Consider the following 23,224-nt stretch of genomic DNA (forward strand, 5'->3'; position numbering starts at 1 on the left):
CCTTTTCAAATCTTACTTGTTTGTATGAACTGTAGCAGTTAACGTGTTTTGGTGTTCTCTGTTGTACATATACTTAATTTGTGAATGGCCTATGAGTGGAAACAGCTTTGCAGTTCTAGAGAAAATTATTCTTTAAGCTGTGTATGCTGGTTTTGCTTACTGTTATTAAGAGAAGGTAAGGAGTAGAGGCAGTATGGGTAAACTGCTTCTGTTTGGTGTTTCTGAATTCGATCTTGGGGCTCCAGATTGGAGTGTATTTAATTGGGAGTGGGAGGGAGATAGGCCCCTGTACCAGTTCACAGAATTCATTTCCCACAGAAATAATATGTTGTATAGCTCTTGGGAACCAGTTCTTCAGAGCTATTTGACACTTGTGACTGAACTGTATGTAAGTACTGAAATGTTCATAGTTACTACTTTCAGAAGATTTGGATAGTAGTTCTTTGAACTAGCCTGTAAGTTGGAGATTGTTTTTACTGAGCATTTGATTATTTTGAAGTTGAATACTTCAAAGAAAATAATTTTTTTTAATCCCTGCAAAATGAGAGACCTGTTTAATCCTTCACATAAAAATTTTAGTCTTTTGATATCAACTATGAAATATGAAAGTATTTTTAGCTTTGTAAACTCATCTGTCATACTCTTGTGAGTAGTTTAAATGCATTAGGGATGCATAGTATTTTACCATTTTTGATACCTATTTAAACATTAATAAGTCAGAACTTTAGATACTAATATAGGTAAACCTTTTAGAAAGAAAAAATCTTTCCCAAGTTTAGGATTTATTTTTGCTATTACACTAGCATGTAAACTTTCCTTACCTTGGTTCTTAGAAATGTGTGTTACGTGAGTAGCAGAGTTTTTTGGGCCAGCTGATTAATCAGCTGTTTATTTGGAGTGGTGTAGTTCTGTGTCTGGGCTGCTCAGAGCACCATCAGGGTTTTGCCAACTTGGTACTTCAGCTGCCTCTGCTCTTCATGTGACTGGGCTTTGTCTATGGTAGAGCAGTGGAGGCCTTAAAGAGAATATGCCTAATAGAATTTGATGACTGTTGCATGTAGGGTGTGAGCAGCAGGAAGAATGGAGATGTTGTAAAAGAGATGGTCAAATATATTTATAAGTTAATCTGTGCAGCCAATATTTTAATGGTAGAAACTTAAAATTTTTAAATTATTGCTTCATTTGTTGTAATATAATAACTCAAATACTACAGAGTTTGCTGCTTCTTATGTGTAAAGTAAGTCAGTGGTTTTTAGTAGTTCACAGAGTTGTGTAATCATTGTCACTGTCTAATTCCAGAACATTTTAATCATCCCCAAAAGAAACCCCATACCCACTAGCAGCCTTTCCCCATTCTCTGCTAGCCCAGTCCTTGGTAACCTCTAATCTACTTTATGTTTTTATGGATTTGCCTAATCTGAGAATTTAGTATAAGTGGAATCATAGTAGATGAACTTTTGTGTTTGGCTCCTTTCTCTTAGCACAGTGTTTACCAGGTTCATCCATCTTATAGCATGTATAAGTTCTTCACTACTTTTTATGGCTGAATAATATACCATTGTATGTATATATAATATTTTGTCCATTCATCAGTTGATAGACATTTGCGTTGTTTCTACTTTTTGACTATTATGAACACTCTTGTACAAGTTTTTGCATGGTCAGATGTTTTCAGTTCTCTTTGGTGTATACCTAGGAATGGAATCAGGTATAAACTGAGTCATAGAATAACTCTGTTTAACTTTATGAGGAACTGCTAAACTTTCCACTGAGACTATTCCATTTTACATTCCCACCAGCAATGTGCGATGGTTCCAAATTCTCCACGTTCTCATCCATACTTGTTTTTGCTTCATGTATTTGGGAGGTGGGGTACTATGTAATTTTGTTATATTATTGTATTCTGCTTTTTTGAAAATTGAGGTTCCTTGCTGTGGAAAGAAAAAAAATTTATTTGGAATTGACTACTAATTTAGGAAAAAGTTAATACTAATATACAGACACATGATTGCACCTTTATAGTAATCTGCAAATATCAGTACCATCAGGAATGAACCATGTGAATTTAACACTAGCAGGTGTTTTAAATTAACATTGTGATTCATGGACTGAATATTTCATTTCCATTCTTAATGATTATATGTAAAATAACTGATACATTGAACTACTAATGAGTTGTCTTCCAAACTGTGTAAACAGTTTTGGATTCATGACATTTCATTTAACAAATTGAAATTTAACATCTACTCTGTCAGGCACAGTGCTAGGCTCTGGGAACAAAGTGATGAACTAAACAGACATAGACTCTGTGTGCTTGGCACTCATACTCCACTTAGCTAAAGAAACATGTGACCATAATTACAGATTGTGGATTGTGTTATGAAAGACAACAAACAGTATGTGGAAGGGAATACTCTACTTTAGGTTTATAAGTCAGGGCAGATCTCTCTGGGGATGCCCTTTTAAAGGTAAGACCTAAAAAATGTTTAAGAGGTAGCCATACAAGAGCTGGGAGAAAGAATTGCAAGTAGGGTGTCTGATTTGGGAAAGAGTTTGTCATATATGGGGATTTAAGTGGATGCCAGTTTGGCTAGTGAGTGAGGAGAGAAAAACATGATCAGAGAAGCTTGGAGAGAGAGAAACCAGATCTGTGGGACCTCTGGTTGTGGTAAGGAATTAGAATTAAGTCTGGTGGGAATCCATCAGAGAGTGACAGGATTGATACATTTTTAAAAGATCACTGTAGCTACTGACTATAGAATTGAAGTGTGAAGACCAGTTAAGAAGCTATTGCCGAAGATCAGGCAAGGGATGATGGTTTAGATTAGGGTAATGGCAGTGGAGATGGAAGGAAATGGACTGATCTGAAAGGGACTTTCGGAGATAAGAGTCCCTAAGGATTTGCTGATGGTTAGATACGGGGGCAGGGTGAGAGAAAAAAACTGAGGGTAATGTACAGGTTTCTGGCTTAACTTGTGGCAAGTTGTTATGGGATAGAGAAAAAAGGAGGAGGAAAAATTTGGGGAATTGGGAATTGAGAATCATTTCATTGTAGATAATTTGACTTTGACTTGCCTGTTAAGACAACTGAAGGTGTCAGAATGCCTACTAAGCAGTTGGGTATATGGATCTAGGTCTGAGAGGGAGAGAAAGAGAAATTTGCAATTCATCTGAAGAAATGCAAGTTTTTAGAATTGGATGGAAAATACAGCAAAAGACCCTTCAGGGACAACAACCAGTGATATGAATGAAATGTTTACATCCCTCTTACCGGGTTTTCTCAACCTGATCCCTCTTCCAGAGGTGCAAATGGTGAAGGTTGTGGTTTTTTATTCTTGAAAATGCCAGAACCTTTTACTGGGTGCTGTTGGGTCTCTTTGTCTTGCTAGGGACTTGCTTAGTCATTGCCCAGCCTTTTTGTTAGGTGGGTATAGGTTTTAACAATGCAGGATTTAGGGATAAGAGATTACTAGTCTTGGGTTTCTAGTGATGTTATTTCAATTAGCTATATTTGCATTAAATAGGTTAGTGCTATTAAGTTTAAAAGCTTGATGATTATTTGTATGTACTTCTCAAACTGGGACTCATAGTTTTGGGGCTAAGAGTTTTCAAAAATCTTTAATTTTTGTTTTTTTATCTTGATCCAAAAATTTTCATCACATATAATCTGGATGGTCACTCATGAGATTTTAGTACCTGTGTGTTTAACTAAGTGATCATCCTAAATGTCTTTTAATTTGTATGGCAAGAGTTTTTCAAGCATGGGATTCTGGAGTCTGTGAAGTCTCTGATTGACAGTGATCTGTATTGCTTCTGTGAAAAACTGTTTTAAACCTATCAGCTAAAGAATTATGGGAGTAAAGTGTCTAATTATGGGAGTTATGAAAGCATGAGAATTATGGGAGTAAAGTTGGATTGCCAATGTGCTTAATTTTTGAATATTCTTATCAATAGTCCAAAATTCTGGGTTTTCTAGCATATTTTTATTTACCATCTTGTTAAAAAGTGGTATTTATGTAAAGCATACGATTGATTCCATTAACATTACAGTTTAAGAGTGAAAAGGAGATTACCCATGTAGAAAGAAGATAATATATAGAATTCTTATATTTAGAAGTAGCTGGTAAATACTTCTTTTTCATTTGGTTGTTTATTATAGGAATTTGAACATGCACATTTTAGGAATTGCATACTCAAAAGTATTTCCAAGAAGAAGCAAGGTTAATGCCTAATAGCTAAGTACCTTAGAAAGACAACCGTACCTTTCTCTTGATTTTTGGTACCTAAGGACACCTGACCCACTGATCTTATTCAGTATAACAATTTCTATTAGGTTCTTATTTATTTATTTACTTTTTCATTATTAGGTTCTTTTTAATATTAAGACCCATTTTTAGTAGCCATATTGAATATATAGTCTGTTTGAAAACTGTTACAGTTCTTGTTTGGATTTGGCATATTTAACAGTTGTTGACACAGCTAATATTTGGTTGTTTTAATAGAAATCAAAGAACATCTGCCTGTTTCTCAGTTATGAAATAGGAGGTCCTATGGGGGCTATACATGAATACTTTAATTTCAAATACTTTAATGTTAGTAGCGTGAGCACTTAGCAGATTTATCATTAAGTACAAACCAGAACATGTTTCCTATTCTGAGTTTCTGTAGAGATAGCAGCTGAATCTCCATGAACTTGAATGGATTTATTTGTGAGTGGCAAGAATAATAAAAACTAGAATAATTACCTAAGCTGTTAACTAAATCTAAATAGCTTTCACATTAAACCAGTAAATGTTCTGCATATTATAAAGAAGAACCTTATGCATGCTTTTAAATTAAAAGTACTCAGAAAACAATGCAAAAAAGTCTGGTGACTTTGAAATTTTATTCCATCATTGACTGTTACTACTGGAAGGCCAGCCACCTTCTCATTTACAGTCTTGAAGGTTTTTAATGATAGTCACATAGGCATTGCATTATGGCTGAAAAGACAAACTTCCAACTTACATTTTTCCTTTTTTTAAAAAAAAATTTATTATCTGTATTATATCTACAACAGATAAGCTATCATTTGTTGAGCTCTTAATGTCTTAAGAGGAATTTGGAAAAACAAAATTCTTGAATTATGTCAGTTTCTGTTTACCTATGCCTAAAGGGAGTTTTACTTTACCCATATTTAGGCATGTTATTCCCAACCTTCAATTTGTATAATTAGAAGAAGTTGAAATCTTTCTTTGTCCCATTTCTTAGTTGACGAAGGATCAGAGATTGGTGTATTCGGGCAGACTGCTTCCTGATCATCTGCAGCTGAAAGATATTCTCAGAAAAGTAAGCTTTTCTACCACTGTTTAATACCAAATACACTCAAGTATGAAAGGAGTTAGGAAGTTTTATTATCTAACAGTTCATATTTTAGAGACTTAAAATCAACCATTTTGGGGAACAAAACAGGTAAACATGAAACAGAAAGTAAAGAACATCACAATAGATTCTGATTAGGTAGTCTATTTTCCACCCTGTTTTATGCTGATTAGGTTTTGTGTATCCATCCAATAGTTAAATCTGAAATAGGGTTATATGTTTGTGTTTAGGAATTTGTCATTATTTGTAAGAAAGCACTATTGACATAACAGTAGTGCAGGAGTAGAGTGGTCAAGTAGTGGGGAAGGATTTTCATTGATAACAATGTCCTCTCTTAAATCCCCTTTTGACCAAACTACGTGATGTTTTAATACAAGTTACTTGGCTTTGGAGTTTAATTTCAAGACAGGAAATAGAAGGAGGCCCAATCAGTCCATTAGTTATTGAACCTTGATTGCTGGTGTACAAAGCTGAAATATATTTCAATATGGTTTTTGGATAATCAGCTTGAATGCTAGGTATTTTAATGGCAGCTCTTAGCTCATATTCATTGGTAGAATTTATACTTTTAGAACTTTTCTGCCTTTGAGATGTGGCAGAATTGAATACATAGCTTTTATATTTTGTCTTAGGTATTTGGTATAACTCAATGTTGTTCTGGATATCTCTAATCTGATTTAGATCTGTACTTTCTCCTGCATGTTTATCATCACCTGTGGGAAACTTAAAAAATCTTATACCAGTGTATTCCTTCTGTTTAGACAGTTGACATTTTAGCTTTGCAAGTGTGACTTGCTCCCATTTTCATTTTAATTATATAGTTTCAGTATGCCAAAATGGTTTAAAAATCTCTCTTTCTCAAAAATAGTGGAATTTGCAGCAGATTTTTCTTCCCTCTTTTTTTTTAATAGGCTTTATTTTTTTAGAGAACTTTTAGGTTCACAGCAAAATTGAGTGGAAGGTACATAGAGTTCCCAGATACTTCTGACTTCACACGTGTACAGCTTCCTTCACTAACATTCCATACCAGAGTGGGATGTTTGTTACAGCTGGTCAACCTGTACTGACACCCAAAAGCCCATAGTTTACATTAGGGTCCACTCTTGGGGTTGTACATTCTGTAGGTTTTGACAAATGTTTAATGACATGTATCCTGTATTATTGTGTCAGACAGAATAGTTTTACTGCTCTGATGATCCTCTGTGTCTCACCTGTTCACTTTCCACCCTGTTTTTATGCTTAACCTTTGTGCTAGATGCTCTTCGAAGTATAGATTATTTATTATTTTAATTCAAGGTAGTTAGTTTGCACATGAATACTTTTTAAAAGGTTTGTGCTGCCAAAAATGGTTTTGGACCAGAAGACTTAAAATACTTCAGTCAAAGGACTGTTGTGGCTCTTCTATAAAACATTTTGAACAATGTGTTTACATTTTGAATAGATCTTTGAACTGTGTTTGTTAAAGTCAGTGTACCCCTTTACTTTACTCAGTCAAGTGCTGCTATCACCTTTACCTGCTCAGTTGTAAAATGTTTTATGGAAACATCCCCCAAAAGTGAATGAATACTGAGTTAATTGAGTAATATGACCTTTGAAACTAGATTCCTAAGGGCAAACATCTTATTCTTGGGTGCTTTTTAATATTCTGTATTCCAAAGCTAAGGGGACATTGTAAATCAGGGGTGCCCCCTACCTACCTTGCTAGGCATATCTAATGTCATCTATCTCTGGGAATGCCTTTCCTTACTATCCTAACCCTATTAACTTCTTTTTCTAAACTCCTAAAGCAGTAGTTGTACTTTGCAGTTTTGTACAAAATACTTTTATTTATTTCTCCAATCATACTCTAGTGAGATGGTCTGATCTTTTAACAATATCATGGGCCTCTTTAGGGGTGTAGCTGGCTCTTATATCCTTTCTTGGATTCACCTCAGAATTAAGCACAATTCTAGGTTGATAGGAGGCAGTCAAAAAATTCTGTTTCTCCTAGCTTTGTTTTTCTTTCTTACAACCAGGCATCTTTCTTTTCCTCCCACCTTCTCTTCTTTATAATTCTTTTAGTCCTTTTCTTTTCTTTTAAGTGACTGAACCATCCTTTGTACTTTTCTGCCATCCTGCGTTTATTTTTTATTTCTCTATTTTATTTCTTGCTTTATACCTCAGTTTGAATATACTCATGAGATCACTAAGCTAAAATGCTATCCTAGTCATTATTGGAATATTTGCCTTTAGTCGTAGTTGTAGCCTTGTGGAAATGCATGGAGTATATACAGAATCTAGTTCAAATATACACTTTTAATCTGTGTGTAAGTTTTACAGATGAAACCAGTTTTTGACTTAAAAAAATAAAAACTATACATCACCTTGCTAAAATTAAGGCAAATGAGATTATGATGAAGTTATTTTGAGTTTCTTTATTATAGCTGCAAAGTCTCAAGTAATGGAAATATTTTCACTACTCAAAGTTTGTAAGCCTCAATGTGGCTATTACAGTTTTGATTTTAAGGTGCTAAATGTCTTTATATTGAAGTAATAGATTGCATTGACATAATTTCATAGCACTATTTGCTTCAAGACCCCTTGATATACAAAGTAATTATTTTTTCATATAGCGATTACTGAGTATTTAAACTATTATTTAAGCATGGAAAAAATGTTGAATTCAAAATAACCTCAAATACTAAAAAGGTAAATTTACTTTGAAATGATAACAATTTATCACAAATAAAATGGCTATGCTCGAAAGGAACTGAAGTTAAGTATTTCAGCTTAATTACTGACTTTTTGAACTGCTTATTTTCCAGTACTACCCTTTAAATATAATCTTCTTTAATTTTAGCAAGATGAGTATCATATGGTTCATCTAGTATGTACTTCTCGGACTCCTCCCAGTTCTCCAAAATCCAGCACCAGTAGAGAAAATCATGAAGCATTGGCATCCAGCAGCAATTCTGTGAGTTGGCTTGGGAGCAATAAAATGTTTAAGTTTTCCAGTTATCCGTTTTTGCCCCTAAAAACTAAGTGAAAAACAGAACAATTGGAGCTTCTGGATTGTGAGGTTTTTGTGTTGTAAACAGCTCAAATGAGGCATTTAAACTTCGTTTTAGAGATCAGTATACACTGTTATCCCTTGAAGCTAATTCCCCATGAGTTATAATTTGCTCTCTAGCAGGTCAGTAATAGATCCGATTTTCAGGGTTTAAATACCAAGATTCACAGAAAACAGAATTATTATTTGGTATATAATTTAAAATCTAGGGCCAGTAAAGTTTCAAAAATATTTAAAGTACTTAATACAGTATATTTTAATGTAAGGTGGATTAAAGTATTTAAATTTTAAGTATGCCAAATCTTAGAATAGATTACTTGGTCAATTCCAGTTGCTGGAGGAAAAATTACTTAAACTACTCAGCTCTTTGACACTTGGTTGTTTATTTCTCCCTTCTTATTTTTCTGTCTGTCTGAAATTGTTTTGGAAATTTTTTTAATAGCTGAACTTTTCAACATAGACATTCTTTACAAGGTTTGAAGACACTGTCCCAAATCCTTTCATGTTAAATTGTTTTTGTTTTCCCATAAAAAGTTTGTATGACACCTTTGAAGGTGAGAGAAAAGGATTGGATGAGTGGAAGCTTGCTTTAAACTTCTCGGGTGGAGAACTTGTATACTGTTAAATCTTTCCTTCGTGACAAAAATTTAGCCAAATCTTTAAGGAGGGATGATTGGCAGAGGTGACAACTAGCTGAAAGATCTTCAAGTAGATATTAGTTAACTACTTAAGAAACTAGATCCTTCTGTTGCTATATGTAATTAGTATGGTCTCAATGTTAAATATTTTCTTGTGTCAGCCATGGGAATTTAGCTTACATTAAACTGAAATATCTTTTATCAATAAACCCAAGGGTCTTTATATGTTTCCTTCCTTGCATAAGAATGGACAAAACAATGGCACTGACAGAGTTCTGTGTATAGTCTTTGTTGCTTTGTTTGCTTTTTGTTGAGGAAAGAACCATCTGACTTGTCTAATGGTTCCTCAGCCATGATTTCGTGTCATTAGCATATATATTCAGTTTTTGTGTATGAAAATCTAAAGTGTCAAAGGGAAATTAAGTTGAATTCTTAATTTTTTATGGCTGAGAAATTCCAGTGGAATTTAAAAATGTCTTAAAAATGTAATCATGAAAGAGTTATCTAATAAGGTCAGAAATCATTGTTCTAGAGAAATTAGGCTGTGCTCCCAAGTGACTAGGCCTTTCTTCTATTAAGTTTTTAATGAATACCATATTATAATGGTCCATTTAGTGAGGAATCTTGCTTTCAAAAAAGAAGCCTTTCCTAGTTTATGTCCCCAAGAGTCAGACTCCCTAATAAGATAGTTGGTGTTTATTTTGTGTGGAGTAACATCTTACAGAAAGGTTTTTTAGTTTTGCAAAAGACCAGTGTCTTTGGGACTTTTTCTACAGCAGGAGTTAGGAAGGTAGACATGCAGAAAGACATCCTGTCAATAGAAAGACATACAGTAAAATGCAATTTTAACAAACTTGGAAGGATTTTAAAATTATGTTGTATCCAGAGCTTTAGAGTGGGAGGATGATCTATGTAAAATGTAATTACTATGATCTATGTAAAATGTAATTGTGCTTTAAATTTACATAAAACACTTGACAAATTTTTTCAAACTACAACAAATTGGGGTGGTCTTTGTTTAAAGTTACTTAAACTGTAAGTTTTTCACATCATTAGAGCATGAGAATTTTAAAATTCTGATTGATATCTTACTAAAAACATTTGTGGTGATATCTATAAACTTAGTAGAATTTTATAACTGAAAGGAATCTTGACAATGTAGTGTAATCTTGTTTCTTTTGTAGGAAAGCTGAGGCTCAGAGGCTAAGTGAAAGTTAAAGGTTAAGTTTCTTGTTAATGTCAGAAACCAGATAACAGATTCTAGATCTTCTGTTTCCTAGCATGATTCTTATTGTTTATGACATTGTATTATCAATTGCATGTTATACAGTATCTGGCACATAGTAATTATTTAAAAGACCCAGTAATTAGTGCCATTTTTTATCACTTCCTATGTGTTAGGAATCGTGAAAAGAGCTTTGCATGTATTAATTTACTCTTCACAATTTTGTGTGCTATTTTTTGTGTACAGTTACACTATGGCTTACCTTTTCTAGCTGAGAAATGGACTGTTGTATAAGTAATCAATTTTGATTTTCTGAATGCTTAAACTCATCAGAATGAATATATCTATTATGCTGAGCAGAGATTCAATTCAGTAAATTTCTAAAATTCAGTCTTTGCAGAGGGGTTTCATAAATACCTTTTTAGCAATATGTCTATAATCACATGATTGTGATGAATTAGATCTCTTTGAAGAAATAATGACATTTTTATTTGTAGAGTTCAGATCAATCAGGATCAGCAACTCCATCGTCCAGTCAGGAAACCTTGTCTTTAGCTGCCAGTTCTTCCTCCGAAGGATTGAGGCAACGTACCCTTCTGCAAGCACAAACCGACCCAGCACAAAGTCATCAGTTCCCATATGTAATGCAAGGGTGAGTGAAACTGTGGTAGCTGTGGGCCTCTTCAAAAATCTGTTACTTGTTGTTGTTTGTGTTTTGGATGGTGGAGATCCTTACTGGTATGAGGTGATAGCTCATTGTGGTTTTAATTTGCATTTCTCTGATGACTAGTGATGTGGAGCATCTTTTCATGTGTCTGTTAGCCATCTGAATTTCTTCTTTGGAAAACTGTTCACCTCCTCTGCCCATTTTTTAATTGGATTATTTGTTTTTTGTTTGTTGAGGTGTGTGAGTGAGCTCTTTATATATTTTGGATGTCAACCCTTTTATCCGATCAGTCGTTTATGAATATATTCTCCCATACTGTAGTATGCCTTTTTGTTCTGTTGGTGGTGTCCTTTGCTGTACAGAAGCTTTTCAGCTTGATATAGTCCCACTTGTTCATTTTTGCTTTTGTTCCCCTTGCCCGGGGAGATATGTTCATGAAGAAGTCACTCATGTTTATGTCCATGAGATTTTTGCCTATGTTTTTTTCTAAGAGTTTTATGGTTTCATGACTTACATTCAGGTCTTTGATCCATTTTGAATTTACTTTTGTGTATGGGGTTAGATAATGATCCAGTTTCATTTTCTTACATGTAGCTGTCCAGTTTTGCCAACACCAGCTGTTGAAGAGGCTGTCATTTCCCCATGACTCCTTTATCGTATATTAATTGACCATATATGTTTGGGTTAATATCTGGACTCTGTATTATGTTCCACTGGTCTGTGGGTCTGTTCTTGTGCCAGTATCAAATTGTCCTAATTACTGTGGCTTTGTAGTAGAGCTTGAAATTGGGAAGCGAGATCCCCCCTGCTTTATTCTTCCTTCTCAGGATTGCTTGGCTCTTCAAGGTCTTTTATGGTTCCATATGAATTTTAAAACTATTTGTTCCAGTTCATTGAAGAACGCTGTTGGTATTTTGATAGGGATTGCATCAAATCTGTAGATTGCTTTAGGCAGGATGGCCATTTTGACGATATTAATTCTTCCTAGCCAAGAGCATGGGATGAGTTTCCATTTGTTTAGTGTCCTCTTTAATTTCTCTTAAGAGTGTCTTGTAGTTTTCAGGGTATATGTCTTTCACTTCCTTGGTTAGGTTTATTCCTAGGTATTTTATTCTTTTTGATGCAATTGTGAATGGAATTGTTTTCCTCATTTCTCTTTCTGCTAGTTCATCATTAGTGTATAGGAATGCAACAGATTTCTGTGTATTAATTTTGTATCCTGCAACTTTGCTGAATTCCAATATTAGCTCTAGTAGTTTTAGAGTGGATTCTTTAGGGTTTTTATGTACAATATCATATCATCTGCAGATAGTGACAGTTAGACTTCTTCTTGACCAATCTGGATGCCTTGTTTTCTTTGTTTTGCCTGATTGCCATGGCTAGGACCTCCAGTACTATGTTGAATAACGGTGGAGTGGGCATCCCTGTCTTGTTCCCAATCTTAGAGGGAAAGCTTTCAGCTTCTCGCTGTTAAGTATGATGTTGGCTGTGGGCTTATCATATATGGCCTTTATTATGTTGAGGTACTTGCCCTCTATATCCCTTCTGTTGGGAGTTTTTATCATGAATGGATATTGAATTTTGTCGAATGCTTTTTCAGCATCTATGGAGATTATCATGTGATTTTTGTCCTTCTTTTTGTTGATGTGGTGGATGATGTTGATGGATTTTCGAATATTGTACCATCTTTGCATCCCTGAGATGAATCCCACTTGATCATGGTGTATGATCCTCTTGATGTATTTTTGAATTCAGTTTGCTAATTATTTTGTTGATTATTTTTGCATGTGTGTTAATCAGGGATATTGGTCTGTACTTTTCTTTTTTTGTGGAGTCTTTGCCTGGTTTTGGTATTAGAGTGATGCTGGCTTCATAGAATGAGTTTGGAAGTATTCCCTTCTCTTCTATTTTTTGGAAAACTTTAAGGAGAATGGGTATTTTGTTTTCTCTGTATATCTTATAAAATTCAACTGTGAATCCATCTGGACTGGGGGTTTTGTTCTTGGGTAGTTTTTTGATTACCGATTCAATTTTGTTGCTGGTAATTGGTCTGTTTAGATTTTCTGTTTCTTCCTTGGTCAGTCTTGGAAGGTTGTATTTTTCTAGGAAGTTGTCCATTTCTTCTGGGTTTTTCAGCTTGTTAGCATATAGATTCTCATAGTATTCTCTAATAATTCTTTGTATTTCTGTGGGGTCCATCATGATTTTTCCTTTTACATTTCTGATTCTGTTGATGTGTGTAGATTCTCTTTTACTCTTAGTAAGTCTGGCTAGGGGCTTATCTATTTTGTTTATTTTCTCGAAGAGCCAACTCTTGGTTTTATTGATTTTTTCTATTATTTTATTCTTCTCAATTTTATTTCTTCTCTGATCTTTATTATGTCCCTCCTTCTGCTGACTTTGGGCCTCATTTGTTCTTTTCTTCCAGTTTCAATAATTGTGACTTTAGACTATTCATTTGGGATTGTTCTTCCTTCTTTAAATAGGCCTGGATTACTATATACTTTCCTTTTAGACTGCCTTCGCTGTGTCCCACAGAAGTTGGGGCTTTGTGCTGTTGTTGTCATTTGTCTCCATAGATTGCTTGATCTCTATTTTAATTTGGTCATTGATCCGTTGATTATTTAGGAGCATGTTGTTAAGCCTCCATGTTTTTGTGAGCCTTTTTGTTTTCTTTGTATAATTTATTTCTAGTTCTATACCTTTGTGGTCTGAGAAGTTGGTTGGTAGAATTTCAATCTTTTTGAATTTACTGAGGCTCTTTTTGTGGCCTAGTATGTGGTCTATTCTGGAAAATGTTCCATGTGCCCTTGAGAAGAATGTGTATCCTGCTGATTTTGGGTATAGAGTTCTGTAGATGTCTGTTAGGTCCATCTGTTCTAGTGTGTTGTCAGTCCCTCTGTGTCCTTACTTATATTCTGTCTGGTGGATCTGTCCTTTGGAGTGATTGGTGTGTTGAAGTCTCCTAGAACTAATAATGTATTGCATTCTATGTCCTCCTTTAATTCTGTTAGTATTTGTTTCACATATGTTGGTGCTCCTGTATTGGGTGCATATATATTTATAATGGTTATATCCTTTATAACCTCTTGTTGGACTGACCCCTTTATCATTATGTAATGTCCTTCTTTATGTCTTGTTACCTTCTTTGTTTTGAAGTCTATTTTGTCTGATACAAGTACTGCAACACCTTTTTTCTCACTATTGTTTGCATGAAATATCTTTTTCCATCCCTTGACTTTTAGTCTGTGTATGTCTTTGGGTTTGAGGTGAGTCTCTTGTAAGCATCATATAGATGGGTCTTGCTTTTTTATCCATTCTGTTACTCTGTGTCTTTTGATTGATACATTCAGTCCACTTACATTTAGGGTGATTATTGAAAGATATGTACTTATTGCCATTGCAGGCTTTAGATTTGCGGTTACCAAAGGTTTAAGGGTAGCTTCTTTACTATCTAACTGTCTAACTTAAATCTCTTATTAAGCTATTATAAACACAGTCTGATGATTCTGTATTTCTCTCCCTTCTTATTTATTCCTCCTCCTCCGTTCTTTATATGTTAGGTGTTTTATTCTGTTCTCTTTTGTGTGTCCTTTGACTGCTTTTGTGAATAGTTGATTTTATTTTTTGCCTTTAGTTAGTACTTGGTTGGTCTGCTTTCTTTGGTGTGATTTTATTTTCTCTGGTGACATCTATTTAGCCTTAGGAGTGCTTCCATCTAGAGCAGTCCCTTTAAAATATCCTGTAGAGGTGGTTTGTGGGAGGCAAATTCCCTCAATTTTTGCTTGTCTGGGAGTTGCTTAATTCTTCCTTCATATTTAAATGATAGTCATGTTGGATACAGTATTCTTGGTTCAAGGCCCTTCTGTTTCATTCCATTAAATATATCATGCCATTCTCTTCTGTCCTGTAAGGTTTCTGTTGAGAAGTCTGATGATAACCTGATGGGTTTTCCTTTGTAGGTGACCTTTTTTCTCTCTCTGGCTGCCTTTAGTACTCTGTCTTTGTCTTTGATCTTTGCCAGTTTAATTATTGTATGTCTTGCTATTGTCTTCCTTGGGTCCTTTGTGTTGGGAGATCTGTGGTCTTCCGTGTTCTGAGAGACTATTTCCTCCACCAGTTCGGGGAAGTTTTCAGCAATTATTTCTTCAAAGACACTTTCTATCTCTTTTTCTCTCTTCTTCTTCATCTGGTAACCCCATAATGTGAATATTGTTGCATTTGGATTGGTCACACAGTTCTCTTAATATTCTTTCATTCCTGGAGATCCTTTTATCTCTCTCTGCATCAGATTCTCTGTATTCCTTTTCTCTGATTTATATTCCATTAACGACCTCTTGCACCTCATCCAGTCTGCTCTTAAGTCCTTCCAGAGATTGTTTTATTTCTATATTCTCCCTCCCAACTTTATCTGTTAGCTGTTGCATATTTCTCTGCAGCTCCATCAGCATGGTTATAACCTTTATTTTGAATTATTTTCAGGAAGATTGGTTAAATCTATCTCCCCAGGCCCTCTCTCTGGGGTTGTCTGGATGATTCTGGACTGGACCAAATTCTTCTGCCTTTTCATGGGGATAGGTAGCATGTGTGTTAGCTGGGAGAACAAAGTCCCTTCCTGCTTGTTGGTTGCCTTGCCCTTCTCCGCTGCCTGTGCTGGTTACCTACACACCTGGAGCAGGCTCCGGGTTAATACCCAGAGCTGCAGCAGGTGGGGCAGCCCAGAGCCCTGCTGGGAGAGGCCGGCACGCTAGGTGTGATCTCCTGTGAGAACGGTGCCCCTTCGCGCCTCTGCTTGTGCTGGGCAGCTGCTCGCCGGCGGTGGCCCCGGGCCTGACCCAGGTTGCTGTGTGCTGGGAGGAAGCTCTAGGCGGCTGCTGTGGGCGGGGCCACTCCCAGGCTTCTCTGCTGGGGCCGTGTGGGAGGAGGAATGAACGGCAGGCTAGCTATTGCTGTGAGGGGCTTCGGAGCAGCACTGCCACCCAGGGGTTTAGGGCGACTGAAGTTCCCCGGGATTCCCAGCTGCTGGGTTGAGTGTGCCAGGATGCTTCGGTCCACCTGTGAGGCCCCTGTCCCTTTAAGACTTTCAAAAAGCACTCACTTTTATTTTGTTCCAGAGGAGCTGCTGCGGGGACCTGCTAGCAGATTTTACTTTTCCATTTCCCTAATACCCAGCACAGCATGCACTGTGTGTCTGCGCTCCGGGTGTGGACCACTAGGGCTGGTTATTCAGCAGTCCTGGGCTTCCACTCCCTCCCTTCTCCAACTCCTCTCCTCCCGCTGGTGAGCTGGGGTGTGGGGAGTGCTTGGGTCCCACTGGGTTGTGGCTTGTATCTTAACCCCTTCGTGAGATGCCGAGTTCTCACAGATGTAGATGTAGCCTGGCCTTTGTACTGTATCCTCTGGTCTCTCTGTTAGGTGTAGTTGTATTTGTTGTATTTTCAAAAATATGTATGGTTTTGGGAGGAGATTTCATCTACCCTACTCACGCTGCCATCTTGTAAAGTCGCTTTTTTAATAATTTATTGTGCTAGCAGTGGAAGAGTTGGGTTTCTCTTGTACCTTTTGACAATACTGGACTAAAAAAAGCTATCTTTAATTTGCATTTATTTGATGTCCTAATGATTGTTTCCATGTCTGTGAGTTCTTTGTATAAAAAAAGGTGCTGTTTTTTATTTATTTTTTGGTGCTTGGATTATTTATGTCACTAATACACACTTACATGAACAACATTGTGGTTACTAGATTCCCCCCATTATCAAGTCCCCACCACATACCCCATTACAGTCACTGTCCATCAGTGTAGTAAGATGCTATAGAATCACTACTTGTCTTCTCTGTGCTATACTGCCTTCCCCATGCACCCCTGCACTATATTATGTGTGCTAATCATAATGCCCCTTTTTCTCCTTATCCCTCCCTTCCCACCCATCCTCCCCAGTCCCTTTTCCTTTGGTTTTAGTCCATTCTTGGGTTCTGTGAGTCTGCTGCTGTTTTGTTCCTTCAGTTTTTTCTTTGTTCTTATACTCCACAGATGAGTGAAATCATTTGATACTTGTCTTTCTCTGCCTGGCTTATTTCACTGGATGCTACTGTTTATTTCAAACATTTTTTTCTAAGCTCTGTCTCTTTAAATTTTATGTCAAATATGTTGATTGCTTTTTTAATGCTTGCTTCTGTAGTTTATAAGTTAGGGAAGTCCTTTTCCCTCCAAAGCTTTCTTAAATAATCAATTCTAATTTTTTCTAGATTTTCTGTGTTTTAACTCTTAGCTCTTTATTTTAGTCCATTTGAAACTTATTTGAATATTTAGAATAAGGTGAAGCTTTAAACTCCCTTCCTCCTATCACTAATTTAGTAATTATTTTTCCCAGGGTCAAATAATAATTCTCTATAATGTTTAATGATTCATCCTCTGCATATATTAAATTTCTATGTAATATGTTTCTTACATAATATTTGAGTAATAGCTTAATAATTTTGTGTCAAAGAAATCCTTTATTTCTTGTTTTCTGGATAGTACCAAATGCATAACATGGTGTCTGAAAGATAATTTATACAACTGAATGAGCCTGGAATCATCTAGGGGAATTTACTAATTTGGGGGGGGGTCGGCAACATATTTTTGATAATCACCTTATGTTCTTGGCTGCAGTTAGTGGGAAGCTACAGTAATTTTTTCTAAGTGATTGTTAGTAGGCTTTTCTTCCCTTGACCTTTAAAAACTAAGTCCAGTCTTCCCATTTTATAGTTGAACTGTGGTTTGTGTGAGGTTATATTTATTCTTAGTGGTAGAGATTGGTGGAGCCCTACTTTCAGAGTGATGGTTTTTTTCTTAGTTGGGAATATTAAGAACAGTTAAAATATATACCTGAGTATGAATTAATATTTTTGCTCATACTATTTAGGTAGTTTTCAGATTCACTCACATGTATTAGTTTACTGGTGGAAATGCCAAGATCTTTATATAAATATTTTATGATAATTCTGTGCCCAGTAGCATGGCTTTCTCTCCAGGCTTGATCACTAATTGACATCTTTTTATAAAGGAATAGCTGAGTTAAGGTTCTTTCTCCCAGGATTTGTTTATCAAGAGCTGGGAGGAACTCTCATGGAGGTTCTTTGCTTTTCCTTCTTAATTCAAGATGTGGGAAAGCTTAGGGAGTAGTGGTAGGGCTATAGTCACGAGGTAGAAGGAACATCTGAGAAGGGGAACCATGTTATTCCTCCAAGGATGGGGAAAGTTCAGGTTGTGGAGGGGAGTTGGTGCACCAAGTTACTTAGCACAAAGTGGCCTTAAGTACAGTCTGTTACCAAGTTTTAATGTCCCAAATGCTTCTAAATTAGGTTTCTATAAGCAGTTATTACCAATTGTATGTTAACAGTCATTTAAATATAAAATTAAAGTTCATGAATTTGTTAATTATTCTTGTCTCACTGAGAATAGACCCAACTAATATCAGCTAAAGGTAAAATTCAGGTAATAAGAAAAGGAGAGTTAGAAAATTGACAAATTCTGCATTTAGTTATATGTTTATCCCTATAGTTGTATTAATGTATGTGCATCTCTACAAATCTCACATCATACACTTTGGAGTTGTGTTCAGAGTTAGGGGTAGGGGAGCGTAAAAATAAAAATAATTCACCGAGTACAAACTAACAACCCTATGAGGAAGATTCTATTATTAGCCTCATTTTAGAGCGAGGAAATTGAGTACAGAAGTTAATTGTGAACTTCCACAAATTTTACTGAATTAATAAAAGTTTAATGTGCTTTATGAAAGCATGTATACATATGTTCCACTGAGCTTCATTCTTTAAAAATATTTTACATATTTTATGCTTTTTATTTTATAGCTGATAGCAGCTATGTCTTATTACCAGTGTAAAATATTCAGCTAATTTCCCCATTCCTCAAATATTTTGTCACAAAGTTTATTTTAGCACTTTGGTTCTTAGGGAGAATGTACTCAAAATGTAAGTATATTTGGGCTGAAATCAGAAGATAGCAAATGTTCCACATGCCACACATTTGTGTGCTTTATTTGATTTGCTCTATTTTCCCATTAAAATTGGGCTGAAATGTTAGTTCTATGTTCTTGGAGTCAGGGTCATTTTATATAAGCCATGCTTTATTCGAAGAACATTGTAATAGGTGGTTTTCTTTTCAGTAAGATTTAAATACATTTTGTCAGTGGATGACTTGTAATTCAGAAATGAAAAGTCGGAGAAATGCTTTCAGCATCTGGAGCATTAAAAGGCTCTTCTTTATCCTTTTATTGCAGAAATGTAGACAGCCAGCTTCCGGGGCAGCCAGCCCCTGCCGGCTTCCCAGTGTACCCTGCGTTCAGCCCCCTGCAGATGCTGTGGTGGCAGCAGATGTATGCCCATCACTATTACCTGCACTAGTAAGTTACTTGCTGTGTTTTCCTTTTCTTCTGAAGTAAACTGATAAGAGGTTTCATTTACTAATGTATATCCTTGGGTTTTAAAAATTATTGTGAGAAGGAATTTGCAAACATCTCAGAAGATACTTTATTTTAAATTACTGACTAAAGGACAAAGAGTTCACATCCAGTTCACATTTGCTAAACCAGCGGTCTTCGTCTTCCTCATTCCCACAGTTATACATAGTGGAACTCAGGTCCTTTCTTAACATTTTACCTGTTTAAGAGGAGAAAACTTAGGGAAGTTACACTTGAAGGCAACAAATCTATATGAAGAGATAGGAAGCTGAATGAAAAAGGAAATATAAGGAATTATATGTCAGAGAGGCTCATAGTGAAGTAGGACTCAGTTGTGGCTCATAGGCTTTGGGACTGTTAGTATTTTAGTAAGTCTTGCATCTGGTCAGCATGGAGCAATCTTAGCACTGAGTACAGTTTTTCCACCTTCATTTTTCTGGACTTGCTGTGCATTCACATTTCTAGCTTCTCTTTAATGTTCTCCCCTTGCTTCTGTGATTCTGTTATCCTCCTCATTCTTTTATTTTTCTGTTTCATTTTGTGTTCTTTGATAGCCCATTTTCCCCCTTTTCTAAAAATTGTAACATTCCTTGTTCAGTTAGGTGTTTGTGTACTTACCATGTACCTAGTGATAGCCTGGTAGGGAAGACAGGATTCAGTCCTGGGCCAGTCCTCTTGGTTTTCTTCTGTGGCCTTAGTTGTTAGCTCTCTGTGGACCATCTCCTGTGCTTCATCCTGTATCTCCGCCTAATTGTTAGAATATTTCTGTAGGGAAATTTGCCTTGTCCAAATACCCACCCTCCTAAATGCCTTCTCATTCCCGATTTGTCAGTGATACTGCCTCTTAGTCATCTTCAAGCTCTTCACCTTCATCAGCTGTGATTCCAGCATCTGTTAATCCCTGCACCTCACAGTTACCAAGATGATGAGTTAATGAGTTGTTTTCTAGCTTCTATATCTTACATACCCTGTTTTACTTGCAGTACTTTGCCCAGATCTTTTCTTATTTTAGACTCACTTTACTGCAATTGTTCTTTCTCCTTTTAGGTTCTTTACTGTATATCATCATACTACTGATGGTTTACCTTGCTTAACACATAATAATTGAGTCAGTCGTTCACTGAAATATCTGATGGCTTTCTTCCGACAGTGTGAAGTCTGTATCCTTATCCTTACCCCAGACCTTACCCCATAAAGCTAACCTGCTTTATAAGCTTCATATCCTAATGTTCTCTTGCTTAACCCCTTGGCTCTAGGCTGTCTGATTGTATCTTACCTGTTGCCATGGTAATAGTTAAAATTTAAGTGACTGCCTTGAGCTTATTACTCTACCAGATGCTTAATGCCCCTTGCCTCATGTGTAGCCTCACAAGTACCATGTAAGATAAGTGGGGCTTATTGCAGCTTTTGTTATTCATTGATATACTAAGGTACACCGTTTACCCTTGATGAAATAACTCACCTTTGAATTAGAATATCCATGAGGTAGGAAGTATTTGGAAACTAACAAGGCCTAAACTGAGATAAGGTATTAGCATACTGTCTTAAATAGACTTTTGTAGCCTGGGAAACTTCTATTTTATTTTGCTATCTTGATTTTTAAACTTTTTATTATAGAAAAATTTCAGCATATGAAAAAGGGGATAATAAAATGAATCCCTGTGTACTCATCACCCAACTGCAAAATTTATTAATTCATTGTTGGATAATGTAAAGCAAATCTCATATTATCATTTTACCTGGAGTTTTTTACAGGAACATTTATTCTATCTTTCAGTCAGTCAAATTATAAGCAAACTTCAGGAGCACAGTTATTTATAAGTTGACAAGGACCTATACCTGTGTTCTACATATGAAATTTCTAAAAGTTGGGGTTGGGGTTGAGTGGTTGTTATCTGGAATCTAGATAATAATTTAAAATACTAATAGAAGTTACTTACCACTGACTAGATAGATATACAGGGTAATAATTAATGTCCATTTTTAGACAAATCTTTTCAAAACATGGGTCTAAGAGAGAGGTGGTGGGTGTGGAATCCCCATGCAGTATAACAAAAGGGGCCATTAGTGAAAAGGCTTGGGGAAAGATTTTGGTCATTACCTTATAATTGAGTGAAAGAGAAAAGATAGTGATTACCATGGCTCTTCCACCTCTCCCTTAACATTTAGACTATAAGGCTAAGACCACAGCCTTTCCAGAGCCACTCCTACCATCAGTCTTGGCTCCACTTTTCCACTGGGATTTGTGCTTATCTAAAAAATGTGGTAAAGGAATTGTGATATTCCATGTTAGGTTTATGAAGACTGTATATGGCTCCTCAGGAAGTTTTGAAAAATATCGTATGATAAAAATTAAAAAAAAATTTTTTTTTGGTGAATATTTCAGTCAAGCTGCAGTTACAGCTCAGGCCACATCAAATGCCAACTCAGCCCAGCCTGCTGCTTCACAGCCTCTAAATTTGGCACATGCTCCTGGAGAAGAACCCCCAGCAGCCCCAAACCTAGTGGCCCAAGAAAACCAACCCATGAATGAGAATGTTCAAATGAATGCACAGGGAGGTCCACTGCTAAATGAAGATGACTTCAACCGAGACTGGCTGGACTGGATGTACACGTTCTCACGAGCTGCAATTCTTCTTAGCATTGTATACTTCTATTCTTCTTTTAGTCGCTTTATCATGGTCATGGGAGCCATGCTTCTGGTTTATTTGTGAGTGATGTTCATTAACTTTTTGTGGTTTCCTTTAATTACTCTCTGAAACTGTTTAGCACAGAATCTGGCATGTGGTAGTCTGTAGTGAATGTTGAGTGAAAGAATGTGAATCTTGGGTGTTAGACATCTGGCCCCCAAAGCAGAGCAGGTTATGCTGAGTAAGAACATGTACCAGATTTGTTCAAAATCAGATTTTTCCTCTACTGTTTTTTATAAAAATTGTTAATTCAGTTAGATATGCTCTATCAGTTATTTAGAACTTGAGCAAGTATACTCTTGCATAAGGATGTTTATTTTTAAGTCGTATAGGTATAGGTCAGTTTCTTTTCATAAGTGGTGTAACTTTCTCTTGTCCACTTCTTCCCTAAGAGGCAAATATATAGTTGAATTTCATTTTGAAAGATAAAAAGAAATTTTATGACACCTGATATGTCTTGACATCTAGCATAGAGCGAGTTAAGCCCATGGTGGACTTAAATTGATTCCTGTTCTGCTGTCATTCCTTTGAGAATAGCTCTTGGCCAGAAGTGAGAAACTGGTTCTTTTCATTTATTATAGCTCTCATCATTTTCCTCTTGTAGGACACTAATGTTTTATAGTGTTACAAACAGAAGTATTTGTGACTTTTCTTTTCTCCTTACTTTACCAAACAGACATCAAGCTGGATGGTTTCCTTTTAGGCAAGAAGGCGGCCAGCAACAGGCTCCCAATAATAATGCTGAAGTTAACAATGATGGGCAAAACGTAAACAACCTAGAACTTGAAGAAATGGTATGCTAATGAGGTTTTTGTATACTTTAAATATAGATGTTTCCTCAGCACCCTATGAGGACTACATGATGGAGGAATCTTGGGGTGTTCCATAAGTATTTGTTGAAATGCGCATGACTAAAAGTTGACATATAAATGGTATGGTTTCATTTGGGAGAATTTAGGATGTAATACTGAGTCAGTCATATATGAGAATTAAGTGAGAAGAACTAACATTCTTCCTGAAAAGAGTCTAGAAAGATAATCATGCACATGGTGAGAATTTATTAAATTGGCAGTTAGCCCTTTGAACCTGAACGCCAAGGAATTTACCATTTTGGACTTAACCAAGATTTCAA

The 23,224-nt window shown here is 36.1% G+C and overlaps 1 protein-coding gene across 4 annotated transcripts in view; it reads left to right on the forward strand.

Annotated features, from left to right (window-relative positions):
• HERPUD2 (HERPUD family member 2) overlaps positions 1-23,224 on the forward strand; it is a 30,572-nt gene that overhangs the window by 6,341 nt on the left and 1,007 nt on the right. Inside the window, exons 3-8 of one of the 4 annotated variants that reach the window (XM_037027468.2) lie at positions 5,251-5,328; positions 8,201-8,314; positions 10,771-10,925; positions 19,223-19,345; positions 21,789-22,112; positions 22,769-22,886. In XM_037027468.2, the coding sequence (XP_036883363.2) occupies positions 5,251-5,328; positions 8,201-8,314; positions 10,771-10,925; positions 19,223-19,345; positions 21,789-22,112; positions 22,769-22,886 (912 nt within the window). The remainder of the gene's footprint in view (positions 1-5,250; positions 5,329-8,200; positions 8,315-10,770; positions 10,926-19,222; positions 19,346-21,788; positions 22,113-22,768; positions 22,887-23,224) is intronic. The other 3 variants (XM_073238607.1, XM_073238606.1, XM_073238608.1) reach the window with 3 other exon arrangements.

This window comes from Manis javanica, chromosome 6, assembly GCF_040802235.1.
Source record: "Manis javanica isolate MJ-LG chromosome 6, MJ_LKY, whole genome shotgun sequence".
Lineage (NCBI taxonomy): Eukaryota > Metazoa > Chordata > Mammalia > Pholidota > Manidae > Manis > Manis javanica.